This window comes from Podarcis muralis, chromosome 7, assembly GCF_964188315.1.
Source record: "Podarcis muralis chromosome 7, rPodMur119.hap1.1, whole genome shotgun sequence".
Taxonomy (NCBI): Eukaryota; Metazoa; Chordata; class Lepidosauria; order Squamata; family Lacertidae; genus Podarcis; species Podarcis muralis.
This window is the reverse complement of record NC_135661.1, coordinates 16,399,149-16,417,121: the sequence shown is the minus strand read 5'-3', so window position 1 is coordinate 16,417,121 and position 17,973 is coordinate 16,399,149. Positions and strand designations below refer to the sequence as shown.

The 17,973-nt window shown below is 46.4% G+C and overlaps 1 protein-coding gene across 15 annotated transcripts in view; it reads right to left on the bottom strand.

Moving 5' to 3' along the window:
* EPHB2 (EPH receptor B2) overlaps positions 1–17,973 on the bottom strand; it is a 116,384-nt gene that overhangs the window by 15,707 nt on the left and 82,704 nt on the right. For 2 of the 15 annotated variants that reach the window (XM_077931297.1, XM_077931303.1), the window contains exons 6-11: positions 11,917–12,041; positions 6,618–6,780; positions 5,398–5,506; positions 4,612–4,676; positions 1,715–1,840; positions 664–911 (exon numbers count right to left, since the gene is read on the bottom strand). In XM_077931297.1, the coding sequence (XP_077787423.1) occupies positions 664–911; positions 1,715–1,840; positions 4,612–4,676; positions 5,398–5,506; positions 6,618–6,780; positions 11,917–12,041 (836 nt within the window). Of the gene's footprint in view, positions 1–663; positions 962–1,714; positions 1,841–4,611; positions 4,719–5,397; positions 5,507–6,617; positions 6,781–11,916; positions 12,042–17,973 lie in introns of those variants that run through there. The other 13 variants (XM_077931293.1, XM_077931299.1, XM_077931294.1 and 10 more) reach the window with 9 other exon arrangements.

Here is a 17,973-nt window from a genome sequence, read left to right as displayed (position 1 = left end):
GATCTGTTTGTAAATGATGCTTAATGAGAACAGGGGGCTGTCTCCAACTAAGCCCTACTCAGAGTAGACCCATTGAAGCAAGTGGACCTAAGTTAGTCATGTCCCTTAAGTACAACAGATCTACTCTGAGTACTACTAGCATTAGGAGCAACTCAGAGACTGTGTGTGTGCGGATGCAACATCGATTCCATTTATTTTGTTTAGCTGTTAATGATGTTTACATGTGGAATTTTAATTGTATTTTGGTATTCGATTTACATTTGTAATGCTTTTCTTCAATGTTTAAGCACCTGCTTTGCATTCTCACTAATTATGCTGCTTTAAATGTGCTTCTCCGCTCTCTTTTTGTATCCGATTCTCATATGTAGTGTTTCATTTTGATATTTTGTAAAGTTCAATTTGATCAGCGAAGAAAGGTTGCAGGTGGGATAGAAACGATTTAAATGGATAGAAATAAAGGGAGTCAACGTGATGACATATTTAGCCCCTTTTCGGCAGATACCCAATTCCAATTGTGCGTGTTTGTCTCTGTGTGTTTGTCACCTGCTTTTGTGCATCTCTCTTCCAGGTCTTCAGAGAGGCTCACAAAGAGGACAGCTGCTTCCATGAGGAACCTCTCCCAGTCATTGAACCCACTCCCAGCCTCCCCCATTAACAGCGTACCCGTAGGAAGGAATCCAACGAGCCGTTCTCCATGAATTCTGTAACGATCATGACAGGGGGGCTCTTGGTGACCACCCCCTCCAGGTGGATGACGTTGGGGTGGTCAAACTGGCCCATGATGCTGGCCTCGCTCAGGAAGTCCCGCCGCTGCTTCTCGGTATAGCCAGATTTCAGTGTCTTGATGGCCACAAAGCTCTCCCTCTTGCCTGGAAGCTTGAGGTGGCCACTGCACACCTCGCCAAACTCCCCTGGAGTGGAAAACAGGGTGTAGGAAGAAAGAGCGCCCTAGGTTTCTGAGCTTTGGGAGTGGGTGGGGGAGAGATAGCGGTTACCTCCCACTGTTCCCCATTTCCTCGCACCCACCCCCAGTTCAAAAGCAAGGCACGATCCCTCCCTTGGTCAGAGCCACCCATGGGAAAGTGAGGCACCCACACAGACTGGGCCTAAGGCTGCGCCAAGCGCCTTCCCTCATTTCTTAGCATCCTTGGATTGCAGAGTTGGAAAGGACCCAAAGAAGCATGTAGGCCAACCCAATCACATCCCAGTAAAATGGGGCCATTTATGCAGTTTTGACAGAGGTGGGGAGGACACTTTGTGGGGGATTGTTGAGAAACTCTTTGGCGCTTTTCCTGGTTGTTGATTGTTATTCTCCCGTCCAAAAAAGGGAATGTCCTAAAGATAGCAATGTTCTGAGTCGTTTTTGGAGAAATGGTGGTCCGCAAAAGAGGCCACCAGTTTATGAAGTAGATGCCATTTTCCTCCAAAATGCTTGTTCTATATCTGAGATATTCTGAATGTGTGGGGTGGGGAATGGCTGCTGCTCTGCTGAAGAGAGCTCCACTACCATCTAGGGAGAGAGAGAGAAAATCCCACCTCTGCTCCGCCTGAAATGGCCCCTGTCCCACTCTTGATTTTCAAGACGGAAGTTCAAAAATGCAGATTTTCAGCATGGCCCCAGCTGGGTGTGCAACTCGGCCACACCCTCCCATTGACACACCCTCCCTGTGACAGTTTGGGGTTGCAGCACAGGCATCCAAGGGCGGGGACTTACCTGCACCAATCACCTGCTCAATTTTGACACATGAGATGTCAATCTCCTTTGCAAACTCTCTGACAGCCTCATTGGGGTCTTCGTAGGTGAAAGGGTCGATGTAGATCTTCATGCCGGGAGTCACTGCTCAGGAGTGGAAAAGGGTAGAGATGTCTCTGTCTCTCTGTCTCTCTGTCTCTCTCTGTGTATGTATTCATTCAGCACACTTAAATACCCAGCCCGTCCCCAAAGAACTCAGGCCAACTGTCGCTGTTTCTCCCACTTTACAACCTTTGGCACCCTTCCAGCACCCTTAACAAACAACTCTTCCCAGGTTTCTTTGGGGAAAACCATGAGTATTTAACGTGGTTTAACCACAGCACTTTAAACGTGTAGTGAAAATGAGGCCAAAGCAGCAAGATGAGCCAATTCTCCCCGGTTGCCAACCAGTTCTCTCCCTTCCCGTTCTGACCACCACAGCACACTGCCTTTATTGCAAATGTGCAGCGATACCCGGAAGTGTCTGCACGAGTATGTGGTCAGCCTGTATGAGGAAATGCTTATGCGCAACTCAGCTGTGTGCCTCTGGTGGATCATCTGATATGGCATCTATCAGGGTGGGGTCGTTTCAGTGTCAGGAAACAAGCACAGGGTAGAAACTGCTCTTATTCTAAAAGGGTGATCCTTGTTTTGTGGGCAGGGTTGGAACATGGGAAGTTCTTGCTACCGTACATGCTGGGATTGTGTTTATGTCAATACATATTGGGATCCAGTGGCTTTTGAACTCAGCATCATCACCGCACCAAAGATCTATCTGGACCCCCAGGTTGTGCTTACTTTCAATATTTATGGGCGATTTCCTTCAATTTAACAAAGCAAGATGTATTAATAACTCGTTTGCTAACAGCTGCTTGTTCAGTCGTGGCTCAAGGCAGGAAGGACCTTTCTACATACTCCATTACCAACTGGTTTCAAAGAGCCTTCTTTACAGGGCCATCAGAGAAATTGACCCACAACTCTGGGTTCTTAGACGAGAAACAGACCTGATGGATTTTGTGGCTTCTTGCAGCTTATTTAATGACAGTCACACACACAGCAAATCCTATCAAAACATGATTTCACCTTGCACTGTTTTTGATTTTGTGAGTTTTTGATCTGCTGTTTATGTCTGATCTTGGATTATTACTGCTGTACTGCCTCTTTTTGCCCGATTTCCTTTTTATCTTTCGTCTCCTTACCTTATACCTGACCATGCTCAATCCCCCCCCCCTTTGTTGTTGTTGAATTGTTGAAATAGTCTGTTAGTTATATAAAAACAGTTTCAAAATATATTTTAAAAATAAACTGCTTTTAGACTTGCGTTGCTATTTGGCTATTCCATTTCCCTCCTTATTGAAAGTGGGGTACTTGGCGATTGAATGTGGAGTAAGGGCGCTAACTACCTGAAGCTAGTATCCAGTGCATGTGTGTAAAAGAAGAGAGAGACACTGTTGGGTCAGGCTAGCAGATGTAGTGAGGTCTAGGGAGGAGGGAGCGATGCCTCAGACTGGGGCTCCAAGTGACCAGGGCCCAACACTTGATCTCTGCACCACTAATGCCCTTTCAACTGCAGGTCTGGCCGACTGTGCCCTATACTTCAGGGGTACTACCAGCCACCCTGAGCTTTGTCAGCTGATCAGCAAAGGCCAATCCCTGGGTGGCATTTAGCTACGTTCTGTCCCTGCCCCCTCTCTGCATGCATGATGCTGTCCCCAAATCTGCTGAGATTTCAGAAGAAGAAGAAGAAGAAGAAGAAGAAGAAGAAGAAGAAGAAGAAGAAGAAGAAGAAGAGGAGGAGGAGTTTGGATTTGATATCCCGCTTTATCACTACCCGAAGGAGTCTCAAAGCGGCTAACATTCTCCTTACCCTTCCTCCCCCACAACAAACACTCTGTGAGGTGAGTGGGGCTGAGAGACTTCAGAGAAGTGTGACTAGCCCAAGGTCACCCAGCAGCTGCATGTGGAGGAGCGGGGAATCGAACCCAGTTCACCAGATTACGAGTCTACCACTCTTAACCACTACACCACACTGGCTCCCATTTCAGGAGCCTTCAGGGAGAGGGGAAGCAGAGATCATTCCATTGTTGTTGTTGTTTAGTCGTTTAGTCGTGTCCGACTCTTTGTGACCCCATAAATCCTTATATTGATGGAACAATTTGCTTAGTGCTTTGTTGAATTCATCCCTCCCCTCCCCCATCCCAGACATCACTGCCATGCAATACCCTGGCCTCAGTGGGTCAGAAAATCATATATGGTGTGAGGACAATGATTTCAGTCAGGGGTGGGGGACCTTCCTCAGCCCAAGAGCAATGGTCGCTTTTGGGCAAGCTTCTGGTATCAAGCAAGTCAGTAGTAAGTGGGCCTCTCTGTGGCCCTCTCTGGTCTGTGTTTTCTGTCCCCAGACAGTTCCAAGACGCACATCCATTTCTGGTGCCCAGCTCCGTCCTCCACTCCACCCTATATCTCTGTCCTCTGCTCTACCACCAGAAGCCTGGCTCTTATGGAGACCTGACTGACAGCTGGGGACTTTTTCATGTGCAAAGAACAGCAAAGTGTGGGCCTAGAGGGTGGAACATTATTTGGAATATGCTATGAAGGAACTCTTCAGCCTTGGCTCTCCTAGATGTTGCTAGACTACAGGGACCACCACCCACAGCCAGCATAGCCAAAGTTCAGGGATGATGGGCCTTGTAGTCTGACGACATCTGGGGAGCCAGGGTTGAAGGAGGTGGCTCTAAAAAAGTAAGTTTGTCCAGATGCCTTCAAACAATGGGGGGCAGAGGTCCGAAGGCACTGAGGCAGACCAGGAAACAACCTCCCCACCCCACCCCACCCCTCACCTCACCCTTGGGGCTTCATGCCCATTGGAGAGTACATACTGTGGCCGCTGGTATAATGCTGCAGCTTGTCGGTGTACTCGGAGTCTGCACGCTCAAATCCTCGTCTTCTGGAAGGAGAGCACCGGGCTGAGCGGGAGGCAGATGGACTAGCAGAGCAGGGGGGCAAGGCTGGGCTTCAGCTCTCAGCCCAGAGGCACAGAGCATCTTTCCCGCGCCCCTCCCAGCTTGGAGCCCGCCCCTTCCCCCCTTCCAAGTCCCTCCCTCCCTCTCCTGGGAGGCTGCATCTGCACTAGGGTGCATATGGGGCGGCCGTTCAATTTCCACAGAGGCTGTACATACAATCTGCACTGTCTCTGGGGCCTGTGTTAAGCATTCACAGGGCACCAATCTGCACCAGCCACCTCTCTCCCACAAGGTTATCCCACCCACCCTTGGACCAGCAAGAGCCAACTATCTCAGAGCATCTTCTACTGCTGCTTCTTTTGGGAATATAATATGCTGCCTCTGTCGGTCTGGCTCAGTATCACCTGCTCTGACCAGCAGAGGCTCTCCAGGGTCCTGCCTGGAGATGCTGAGATTCAAAACTGGGACCTTCTATATGCAAAGCAGAATGCGTTAAACCTGAGCTAGCATAGAAGTGGTTCCTTTCAGACTGGCACCACTTTCCTCTGCAGCACTGGTTTCTCCGTTGTGCATTGTTTGATGCAAGAGCTGTGAAACAGGAGCAGTGCAGCATCTCTTATAATGCCTGCTGGATCTCTCCCAGCTTCCCTCCCTCCTCCCAATGATCCCCTCCTGCCTCTCCCAGTAGCAAAAGCTCCCTACCTGTTGCAAACAAGGACGATGACTACCAGTGCAATGAGGAAGACGAGTCCCGCAGCCGAGGAGCCAATGATGAGCGGCAGCTTCTCCTGGATGCTGGTTTGGTACTCAGCTGTGAGGAACAAGAAAGAAGAACAAGGCGGGGCTTACTCCTCGGTTGGATGAAGGGGGCCCAATCCCAACCATGGTTGGCACTGAGAGGGAGAGCTGAGTCACTGTGCATGTGAAAAGCGAACCTCTCTAATTTGCACATCCTGAAACAATAGGTGAAGAGAAACACAGCCATCCTTTGAAATTTTGCACTTTTCCAAATTTTGCAGTGCAAAGTAACACATGTAAGATCACGTATATTAAATTGCACATATTGGTGACCAAAAAATGTGTAAAGGTAATTCACATCTTAGGCAAGGGTTATGTTCTGGTGATGGCACTTATATGCGAAACCATGGATACTCAAACTACCTCCTTGGAACCACTTAAGTATTGATGAATTTTCAAGAGGTCTTTTGAAATATCAATCAATCTTTATTACAGTCCAGAGACCCAACAAATCGTTACAAAGCAATGCACAATTCAGACAGTCTACCTCCAGGTTAAACAAGCATTTTGTTCAGACTTAAAGATTCTTGGTTGGACAGTGTTCTTGAAGCCACAAACATGAGTCTGACCAAACTGCGGGAGGCAGTGGAAGACAGGAGTGCCTGGCGTGCTCTGGTCCATGGGGTCACGAAGAGTCAGACACGACTAAACGACTAAACAACAACAACAACAAAGATTCTTTTGAAATATATTTGCTATTGGCATCCATCTGTTTTGAGAGACAATGGAGTGCACCTCTGAGGGTGAAGCCAAATCGCTGTGTCAGCAGCACTGAAGCGACATCCCCTTGGTGCAAGCCTGGGCAGTGCTGTAGAGGTCCTGGGCTGTCCAAATGACAAGACCCCCCTCTCTGATGTGGTCCAAAGGAAAGCAGAGCAATACGTTTGACACCAGGTTGGCTGCAGGAGATGCCAGAAGGCGCCATCCAGCCATCTTAAGGACTCTACTCCAGATTTGTGTAGGGTTTACTCCATCGCCTTTTCTTCTCCTGAAGATACTGTATCTTGCAAGGCAGTGGATGATATATATGTATAGATACATGCTCTGAAACGGATATGGAATCATGGAGAACTGAGCTTAAGATTCCCTAACTGGCGCAGGGAGTCTTCTGCACCATATCTCACCTTCGGTCATGGTCTGGAAGTACATCTTGCCGCTGTAACGCCCATAGCCTGCCACAGTGCGTGCCCGCACCTGGAAGACGTAAATGGTGCCAGCTTTGAGGTTCTGCACCGTCACAGTGTTGGTGGGGCTCTTAACTGCCGTGGCGTTGAACTCGCTCAAATCCTGCCAGGCAAACAGACGCCAGCTGATAAAACGAAACCTTCTGGGCACCCCCCGCCCCCAAGATATATCACCCTGGGCCTCTTCTAGGTCAGCCTTTCACAACTTGGGTTTGCAGCTGTGTTTTACATTATTATATTTACCATACTCATAGTGATTCTGTGTCATTTTATATAATTAACACATGCTTTTATTTTTGTTAAGTCGCTGTTTTATATGTATTTATTCTGCACCACAGTACTTTTTTAAAAAAAGATTACAAAAATTTGTATACAAATATTTATGCCCATTGGCTGAACTATACTAAGAATAAATATATATACTCCTTGGTGTGTGGAGTGCCGCAGGGCGCAATTCTCTCCCCGATGCTTTTTAACATCTTTATGTGCCCCCTTGCCCAGATTATCAGGAGCTTTGGGCTGGGCTGTCACCAATATGCTGATGACACTCAGCTCTATCTGCTGATGGATGGCCACACCGACTTGGCCCCGAACACACTGACCAGATGCTTGGAAGCTGTGGCTGGATGGTTTTGTGGGAGCCGATTGAAACTAAATCCTTTGAAGACAGAGGTCCTATGGCTGGGTCGGAATGGCATGGGGATGAGGGACCAACTCCCTTCTCTTGCGGGGGCCCAATTAGTGCCATTGCCTTCCGTTAAGAGTTTGGGTGTAATCCTTGACACCTCCCTTTCCATGGAGGCGCAAGTTACAGCAACAGCCAAGGCGATATTTTTCCACCTTCGCCACATCAAGCAGTTGGTCCCTTACCTTTCCCACCCCGACCTGGCCACAGTGATCCATGCGACGGTCATCTCCAGGCTTGACTACTGTAATTCGCTCTACGCGGGGCTGCCCTTGAAGCTGTCCCAGAAACTCCAGCGGGTACAGAATGCTGCAGCAAGGCTCCTCACGGGGTCTCTGCCATGGGAGCATATTCACCCAGTGCTTTTCCAGCTGCACTGGCTCCCGGTGGAGTACAGGGTCAGATTTAAGGTGCTGCTTTTGACCTTTAAAACCCTTCACGGCCTAGGACCCTCGTACCTACGGGACCGCCTCTCCTGGTATGCCCCACGGAGAGCCTCAAGGTCCATAAATAGCAACACCCTAGTGGTCCCAGGCCCTAAGGAAGTTAGATTGGCTTCAACCAGAGCCAGGGCCTTTTCAACTCTGGCTCCAGCCTGGTGGAACACTCTGCCTCATGAGACCAGGGCCCTGCAGGATCTGATTTCTTTCCGCAGGGCCTGTAAGACAGAGTTGTTCCGCCTGGACTTTGGCTTGGAGCCAGTTTGATTCCCTCCCTCCCTCTCTTTCTTTTTTCTTTTCCTTCTCCTCCTGTGATGAGGCTACATTTTAATATTTTAATGTTCCATTATTTTAATGTTGTATTTTATTTTTGTTTTTAAGTTGTAATCATTCATCTTGTTTTTATTATTGCTTGTAAGCCGCTCTGAGCCGCTCTGAGCCCGGCCTTGGCTGGGGAGGGCGGGGTATAAATAAATTATTATTATTATTATTATTATTATTATTATTATTATTATTAATGAATGATACCGTAATTATACTAACACATAGTTATTCTGTGCCATTTATATAACTGGTGCAATACTGTCTGTGGTTTTGCATGTATTAAAGTTTGTAACAATATGCAAATTATCTATTTATATAATAATAATAATAATAATAATAATAATAATAATAATAATAATAATAATAATATAATATCCCATCCATCTAGTTGGGTTGCCCTGTCACCTATCTATATCTATATCTATATCTATATCTATATCTATGACTATGTCTATGTCTATGTCTATGTCTATGTCTATCTATATCTATATCTATATCTATATCATCTATATCTATATCTATTTCTATATCTATATCTATTTCCATATCTCTGTCTGTCTATCTATCTATCTATCTATCTATCTATCTACCCAGTGCTCTCTTTCTAAAAAACATGTTTAGGAGTGCTTTCATTTTGACTCAAGAAAACCACCACTTTATAGTTCAAATCAGGAAAAATAAATACAGTAAATGGACAAAAGTACAAAGATTCACAAAATGTTTAAGGGTATGCGTACCTCTGAGTACCCCCAGAAAAACGCTCTCTCTCTCTCTCTCTCTCTCTCTCTCTCATCTATCTATCTATCTCTATCTATCATCTATCTGTCTATCCATCCATCTATCCGAACATCCCCTCACCTGAAAGTCCTTCGACTTCCACGCCACCCTCCTGAAAGTCTCCCCCTAATATTTACATGGGAACAAACATCTGGTGAAGGAGGTGGTGGTTCAGAAGAGACACCCCCCTCCCGACATACTGAACCAGCCCTGATTCTGCCGCTCTCTCCTGGCTTTGCTGTGGAACAAGGACAGAGCAAGGCAGAGCCAGGGCACCCGTTTATGCAATATAGGTCAGGACCTATTTATCGGCTCAGAATGGTGGGCTCTCCCCCCCTCCCCCAGCTCCTGCTGGCCTGAAGGGAACCAAAATATAGGTCATCTGGAGGGAACAGAGGTTTAGCCCTTTCCACTGCGAATTGAAGTGTGGGGTGCGGGAAGGACATTTGTGACTTCATGCAATCATGGAGTTTTAATTAGCTTTTTTCCCTGATACATACACCCCCTCTTTGATACACATGCAATTCCTCGCAACTGGGGAATGAAAGAGATTGTGGATCCCCATCATAAGCTTTTCTGTCTGCAAACGATTCTTGCACCTGACTCATTCCAACTGAAGAGTGCCTAACTCGATCTGGTTTAAAACTGCATGATTTTTGTAGAGGAAAGAAGTTTAGGAATTCATTGAAGAAGAACAGGGTATTTATAATCATCGCAGGTGTCCATGGAGGGGATATATTAATGGAAAATATCTAGTAGTCGGGTTCCTACTGAGGGTATTTGACGAGCCAACATGACAGTGAAGAGGCATTGAAGATTGGAGTGAGCATTCTAGGATACTATGGCAGCGGGCCAAGCTGTATTGTAACTTTTGAATAAAATTTATATTTTAATTTTATATGCATAAGCTATTTATATAGTCAGATAAAAGCTATTTTTAGGACTTGAAATTAGTGAGTTGGCAGCAGAGGCAGACGCTGTACCCTTCTGTTTATCTTTTTTGCTGCCTGTTTTTCAAGATTCTGAAAACAGTGACAATCACACTTCCCGTTGCTGGGAACACCATTCATTCATTTATTCTCTCATAAGGCTCCACAGTGAATGCATGAATCATTGCCCTCACTCTCAGTTGGCTTTGGAATCATCATCCAGCCAGATCAGAGCAAGGGCACTAATTTCTGCCCTCACTGTTGAGCTGTGTTGGGGGAACCTTTCTCAGCCTGAGAGCCACTTTCCATTCTGGGCAACCTTGTAATAATAATAATAACAATAAATAATAATAATAATAATAATAATAATAATAATAATAATAATAATAATAATAATAATAATTTATTATTTATACCCCGCCCATCTGAGCCACTCTGGGCGGCTTCCAATAAAACACTAAAATACACTAAATTAACCTATTAAACATTAAAAGCTTCCCTAAACAGGGCTGCCTTCAGGTGTCTTCTAAAAGTTTGGTAGTTATTTTTCTCTTTGACATCTGGTGGGAGGGCGTTCCACAGGGCGGGTGCCACTACCGAGAAGGCCCTCTGCCTGGTTCCCTGTAACTTGGCTTCTCACGGCGAGGGAACCGCCAGAAGGCCCTCGGTGCTGTGTAGGGGTCACATGACGGTGGTGAGTGAGGCCAGAGGCAAAAGTGGAGAAAAGCAATAAATATAATACTGTATATACCTTTGTACAACAGGATAGTTTCTAAGCACACCGCTCTCTATCCTGTATCCAGACAAGCAAGAGGCATGCTCAACATTCAAGGACACATTCCAGCCAGAAAAAAGACTCATGAGGTATGAAGCAAGACTGGTGAGGGATATTTTGGGGAGAGTCCTGGGGGGCCAAATAGAGAGCCGTTGAGGGCCACATATGGTCCTCAGGTTCCTCCTTGTTTGCACATCCCAAATTTTGTTAGAAATGCCCCCCCTCCAAATTTCATAGCTGGCCAGCAGAATGGGGAGGTTGGCGGAGAGGATTTCAGCTCAGCACTAATCAGGGTGGAGGAGAGAATGAGATGCAATTGCATGTCAAGTGAAGTTTGAGGAGAAGGCCCAGAATGGGTCCATTTCCTTTCCCCCTCCTCAGCTCCCAGTATGAGGCTCAGAAGTGGCTCTCCAGAATAAAACCAATGTTGTTCTTTTCCAGAAAAACGCAACACACACATTGACAGTAATTGTCAGTTTTCCATTTCAAAAAAGAAAAAGGAGAGAGAGAGAGAGAGGAGTTTTCCCAGCGGGAGACGATTCAAAGCCTCTTCTAATGCTAGAGCTCTAGAGGAACTCGAGAGGCTCACTTCAAAGAAACCCTGTCGGCAGATTCACTAATGCAGAGATCTTACTGGAATTTGAAATCCAGCTCTGTGTCTGGTGCTCAGCTGCAACATCAAAGTAAGGTATGGGAGACACTTTGAAGGTATGTCTTCCCACTTATAACCAACTAGGCCAATTAGGTTTCTTATTGGACCAATGCATTTGACCCAGAGTTCATAGACGCTTCCTCCAGCTCTTCCTCCTCCTCAGCTGCCTCATATTCCATCAGACCTACTGGTCCATTTAGCTCAGTGATTCTCAACCTGTGGGTCCCCAGATATTGTTGGACTACAACTCCCATCATCCCTGAGCTCTGGCCTTGCTAGCTAGGGGTGATGGGAGTTGTAGTCCAACAACATCTGGGGACCCACAGTTTGAGAACCGCTGACCTAGCTCAATATTGTCAACCCTGACTGGCAGCAGTTCTTGGGGGGTTTCAGGCAGGGGGAACATCCTCAGTCCTACCTGGAGAGGCTGTTGAGGACTGAACCTGTGACCTTCTGCATGCAAAGCAGATGTTCTGCCTAAGAGTTGGGCGATAACTGGTTCTCAACATTGCAATATATAACAAGCTGGCTTGTCTCTCGACTGGAACAGCCACGGCAAGTGGTCTGCCAGAGAGTGCCCGCAGTTTGGTCCCTGATGACTCTCCCTGAGGAGAGTTGGATGTATGCCCCAACCCATGCCCCTCTGTCCCCTGGTACCTTCTCGTAGTATTGCAGCTCATAATCCAGAATGACTCCATTGGGCTGGTCAGGCTGTGACCACGAGAGGGTGATGCTGTCCACCGTCCGACTCACCTGGTGCATGATGGACACGGCTGAAGGGGCTGTAAGAGAAAGAGGTCCATTGCCTTAGCCAATGTGTGATCACTGCCCTGCAGGAAGGGAGATGTTCCAAGAAAGCTCCTCTATATGCTGATTCCACATCAAACACTTCGTGACCTACAAACAATGGCTCAGCATCTGCAACTGTCACCATAAGTCACCATAAAGGTATTGCCGGTATCAATCCCATGTCAGTGAACTGTCATGTCCCGTGAGCTCCTTCCCCTCTCTCAACAACTTTCCTGTGGCTGTTGAGCTGCAACACTATTTCAGGCTTATTCTGAGGTTACCTGCTGATTAAGCAATAGTCACAGCTTATTCCAACTCTGCAAGGAGCTGTCCAGCCTGGACTCTTGCCTCGTTGCCTGAACTTCTTGGGCCAAGTTCAAGGTGTCACTATTAATAATATAAAGCCCTTAACAGCTTGGGACCATTTTACTTCCCAGATTGCCTTACCCATACATACCTACTGGACCACTGTGGAACTGGCACTGTAACCAGCGTTCTGCATTTGCAGGAAACATATATTCTACCATGGCAGCAACTTTGGAACTCCCTGCCTATTGACACTAGGCAGAAACCTTCACTGTACTATTTTTGGCACTAACTAAATTCATTTCCGTTCATGCAAGACTACCTAGAGATGGAACTTTGCTGGGTGTTTTAATCTAGTTTTTTGCCTACTGTTGTTTTTAATTATTTTTGAATGTTTTAAATAGCTGTTTTTAACTGACAATTTTATTGCCTTATTCTTTTTGTAACCACTTTTGTAACCAGATGGGCAGGGTATAAATAATAAATTATTATTATTACTTTGAGGTTTCGTTACAATAAAGCATTATCTGAAACCATACCCTCCAACATTTTTCCAAGTGAAAATAGGGACATCCTATTCCATAATAATAATAGTAATGATTTTATTATTTATACCCTGCCCATCTGACAGGGTTGTCCCAGCCACTCTGGGTGGCTACCAACATATATAAAAACACAATGAAACATTAAACATTAAAAAAAAAAAAACCTTCCCTATACAGGGCTGTCTTCAGATGTCTTCTAAAGGTTGTAATTAACTTATCTCCTTGGTTGTTGTTGTTGTTCTTTTTTTTGGGGGGGGGGTTGCATGACTCCATACCCTCCAACATTTCTACGATGAAAATAGGGGTGTCCTAAGGAAAAGCAAGACATCCCAGGATCAAACCAGAAACTGGGACGGCTGCTGTAAATCCGGGACTGTCCCTGGAAAATACAGACACTTGGAGGGTCTGTAAAACTTGTCAAACAATAATGAAAAATACCCTTGTGGTGGGGTTGGGCTAGCTGAGCACATTCCTATTGACTCCTTCATGCGTTCCGTAAGCGACAGGTACAAAATACCTGAGTAGGGTGTATGGTTGTGGATAATTTAGCCCCACAGCAACTAAAAGCCCAGCTCCTGAATAGTTTTTGCACTTGTACCTCCTTCAAGAGCCCTATGGTCAGAGCTCATTGATTGTGTTGTTGCCACAAAGGTGTCTCAGTCATTTCCTTCCAGTTTTGTTCAGAACTCCTGTCTGATCAGGATGGGCTACTGATTCTCCTCCTCAGCATCTCCCTTTACTTCCCATCCTTCGCTAACACAGGACAACTTCGTACAGCATGATGTGATCCAGGTCGGGGGGGGGGGGGTGGAGTTCTGGTGTCTTGGAAATGAACACTAATTTGTGGAAATGGGCTGTGCTATGCTCAGGGCAATTCATTACAATGAAACTGACATGTCTCAGTTGGGAACTGCCAGCCAACTGAGAATTGTGTCAGGCAAATGAGAGAACAAAAGGCCCCTTTTGTAGCAGCTTTGTGGCCCCCACCGGGTGACAGGGCTAGATGGGGAGGGGAAGATTACCTAGTCCCGTTGTTAACTAGGCTGCGTCTCACATGTGCGATGTGTCTGAGTCAGGAATGTTGGAGGAAGTCCAAAAACCCCAGCACAAACCTAGACCACTTACAGCTACCACTCCACAAAAGTTGCCTCTTAGTTAAAAAACAGCAACATGGTGGCTACCAGGAAGCTGCCACCGTGGGGACACTGAGGTGAGTGAGAGTCTGCCTCTCTGATCTTCTGAACATGATGAGTAAGGACATTTGGAAATTTGAAAGCCTGGGTTTTCCTGATTCAAATTTCTAGGTAGTGGAGCATTCATGACCATGTTTGTCCTAGGACAAGCATGGAGAACGTTCTTTGATTAAAAAATAAAATAAAATATTTTTTATTAATTTTTCATTAAAAACAATCCAATGGAGGCCACATTAACACAATGCCAAATCACAATACAATCAAAAGAGCCAATTAAACAGTTCCGAATTAAACATTTTTGGATGACTTCCCGTGTTCCAGCTATCAGGAGTTGATGTCATTCCTTGATCCTGCACCAGTTCTCTTAATTAGTCCAAGTTCTCCAAGCATGGAGAACCTTCTTAGCAGCCACATTCCTTTTGGGGAAACCTTTTGTGGGCTGCTGATGCTGGGTGGGGCCTGGTGGGGAAGTGGGTAGAGCCCACTTTTACCTTCGTAGAGTAGGCTAGGTTCTACACATTCTCACACACGTCCATCCAGACAAGCAAGAGGTATTACCAGTGTTCAAGAACATATCCCAGCCAGGCCCAAACACTTGAGGAGGGTGGAAATTAGGGCCAGGGAGGAGGGTGGCTAGGGTTGGCATGTAGCCTAGGAAGAGTTCCAAGGATCAGATAGAGAGGCTGGATGGCCACAATTGATCCACCTCTGCCCAGGGAGGTTAGGTGAAGACAACCGCACTTCTGCTGCTATGCGAAAATGTTCCTCTTCCACAGGTTTTGGGCTGATTAATATCCTACAGCCTTTTAAATGGGTCTATGGGAAGGGTGAGGGACGCGGGTGGCGCTGTGGGTAAAAGCCTCAGCGCCTAGGGCTTGCCGATCGAAAGGTCGGCTGTTCGAATCCCTGCGGCGGGGTGCGCTCCCGTTGCTCGGTCCCAGCGTCTGCCAACCTAGCAGTTCGAAAGCACCTCTGGGTGCAAGTAGATAAATAGGGACCGCTTACTAGCGGGAAGGTAAACGGCGTTTCCATGTGCGGCTCTGGCTCGCCAGAGCAGCGATGTCACGCTTGCCACGTGACCCGGAAGTGTCTCCGGACAGCGCTGGCCCCCGGCCTCTTGAGTGAGATGGGCGCACAACCCTAGAGTCTGTCAAGACTGGCCCGTACGGGCAGGGGTACCTTTACCTTTACCTTTATGGGAAGGGTGAGTTATTGCTTTGCTTTAATTATTTACTTGTGTCTTCTCTTGTGTTTTATTCTGTGAACTGCCCTGAGATCTTTTGATGAAGAGTGGTATGATGATGATGATGATGATGATGATGATGATGATGATGATAATAATAATAATAATAATAATAATAATAATAATAATAATAATTTGGGAGGCAGTTAAATTCTGAGAGTTCTTTGAAACAGGAGATGTCTTATCAAGATGATATGTGGGTTTTCATAAGCCCACAGTCCCCGATGCAAATATTTCTCAGCCCGGAGGTAAGAGTCTTGGTGACAACTCAAAATTTCATGAAGACATCAGGAAGAACATAAGAAGAGCTCAGCTGGGTCAGGCCAAAGGCCCATATAATCCAGCTGCCCGATTTCACAATGGCCCACCAGCTGTGTATGGGAAGCCTGCAAGTAGGACTTGAATACAACAGCACATATCCCCACTTGTGAACTGATATTAAGAAGCATCCTGCATCCAGCGGTGAAGATACCTATCATGGCTAGTAGTCACTGATATTTGTCCAACCCTCTTTTTAAGCCATCCGACTTGGTGTCCATCACTACATCTTGTGGGAGCAAATTCTGTGTGTGAAGAAGAGCTTTCTTTTGTCTCTCCAGGATCTCTGAACATTCAGCTTACTTGGATGTCCCTGGGTTCCAGCATTATGAAAGAGGGAGAAAAACGTTTCTCCATTGAGAGTGTTGGAAGGAAGAATTCTGGACATGCGCACACAATGAAGTGTTTTTGAGTATCTCAGAGAGCGACGTGAGCTGAATCACACATCTTTGGAGCTGAAACAGCTTTTCCCTGGGGGTCAGCAAGGTTAGGGGTTGGAGAGCAGTATCCTGGCTTGGTTTGCTGGAGTCATGGTGTGTGTGTGTGTGTGTGTGTGTGTGTGTGTGTGTGTCTTTCCCAGCACATTTGCAGTGACACACTATGCTTGCTCCTGTCTTCTGCTCTGAGTACCCCGTGACCTGGATTAGCAGGGGTGAGAGTGGCTGGACGATGTGTGAATGGCCTTAGAACAGGGATTTGAACCTGATTGTTATCTGATCCTTTGTTTTCCTGAAAACTGCCCCACACTGACATTTAAATGCTGATTTATTTATTTACTTTTTTTCAAAAAAAACAAGCTTGTTTAGGAGAGAAAATGCTGGTCTGTCCAATTCCAGGCAAGGGACCACCACAACAGGCCATTTCTCTAAAATCTAATTGGTTCCCCCCTCCCCACTTTAACACAGTTCATATGGACATAGGAAGCTGACCTCTATTGAGTCGGACCACTGATGTATCCAACTCAGCACTGTCTACACTGACTGGCAGTGGCTCTCCAGGGTTTCAGGCAGAGGGGATTCCTAACCCTACCTGGAGATTCTGGGGGATGATCCTAGGACCTTCTGCATGCAAAGCACACCCTTCCCTCAAGACATGGGAAGCTGACTATTCATCTCTCCAGATGAAGCTGACCTCTATTGAGTCAGACCACTGATGTATCCAACTCAGCACTGTCTACACTGACTGGAAGCAGCTCTCCAGGGTTTCTAAAAGGGACACATTTCAAGCCCAATCTGTTGATTCTGGAGAATGTGGGACCTTCTGCATCCAGGACAAAGAGCTGGCATGGCCCTCCAGAAGTGGCTGAACCCACCTCAGCCCCAGGCACCATGGCCAATGACCACAGAAGACGGGAGTCAGACTCTTGATACTCTGCAGTTAGTGAGAAAGAAACTACTGAACTGTGATGCTTCAGGGTGAAGCCATTAGACCATAAGATCTTGCTGGATCAGGCCAATGGCAAATTATTATTATTAGTATTAGTATTTAAATTTATATATAGTGGTACCTCGGGTTAAGAACTTAATTCATTCTGCAGGTCTGTTCTTAACCTGAAACTGTTCTTAACCTGAAGACCACTTTGGCTAATGGGGCCTCCTGCTGCTGCTGCGCTGCCAGAGCACGATTTCTGTTCTCATCCTGAAGCAAAGTTCTTAACCCAGGGTACTATTTCTGGGTTAGCGGAGTGTGTAACCTGAAGCATATGTAAGCTGAAGCATATGTAACCCGAGGTACCACTGTACTGTCCTTTATCAAAAGATTCCAGGGCAGTGTACAACATTAAAAACACATTACAGAACATCAGTTATAAAAACATAATAAAAAGCATACTGACAGACAGCCTAATAATAAAACGGCCATCATAATAGCAGTCCTATTTAGTCCAGCATCCTGTTCCCACATTGGCCAACTCGGTGCCCGGGGGAGCCTGCAAGCTGGATTTGAACACAAGAGCACTCTCCCTTCCTGGGGTTTCCAGTATTGAGAAGCATTGCTGCCTCCAGAGAATAGCCGTCATGGCTAGTAACCTTGGATAGCCCCTCTCCTCTATGAATTTGCCCAATCCTCTTTGGAAGCTTCCCAAGTTGGTGGACACCATTGTTGGCTATTTGCAGATTAGTTGCGCTGCAGAAGGCGTGCTGGGAAGACCACACATTACAAGGAACGCAAAAATAACTTTTGCTAGGTTTTAATATGAGGGACACAGGTGGCGCTGTGGGTTAAACCACAGAGCCTAGGGCTTGCTGATCAGAAGGTCAGCGGTTCAAATCCCCGCGACGGGGTGAGCTCCTGTTGCTCAATCCCAGCTCCTGCCAACCTA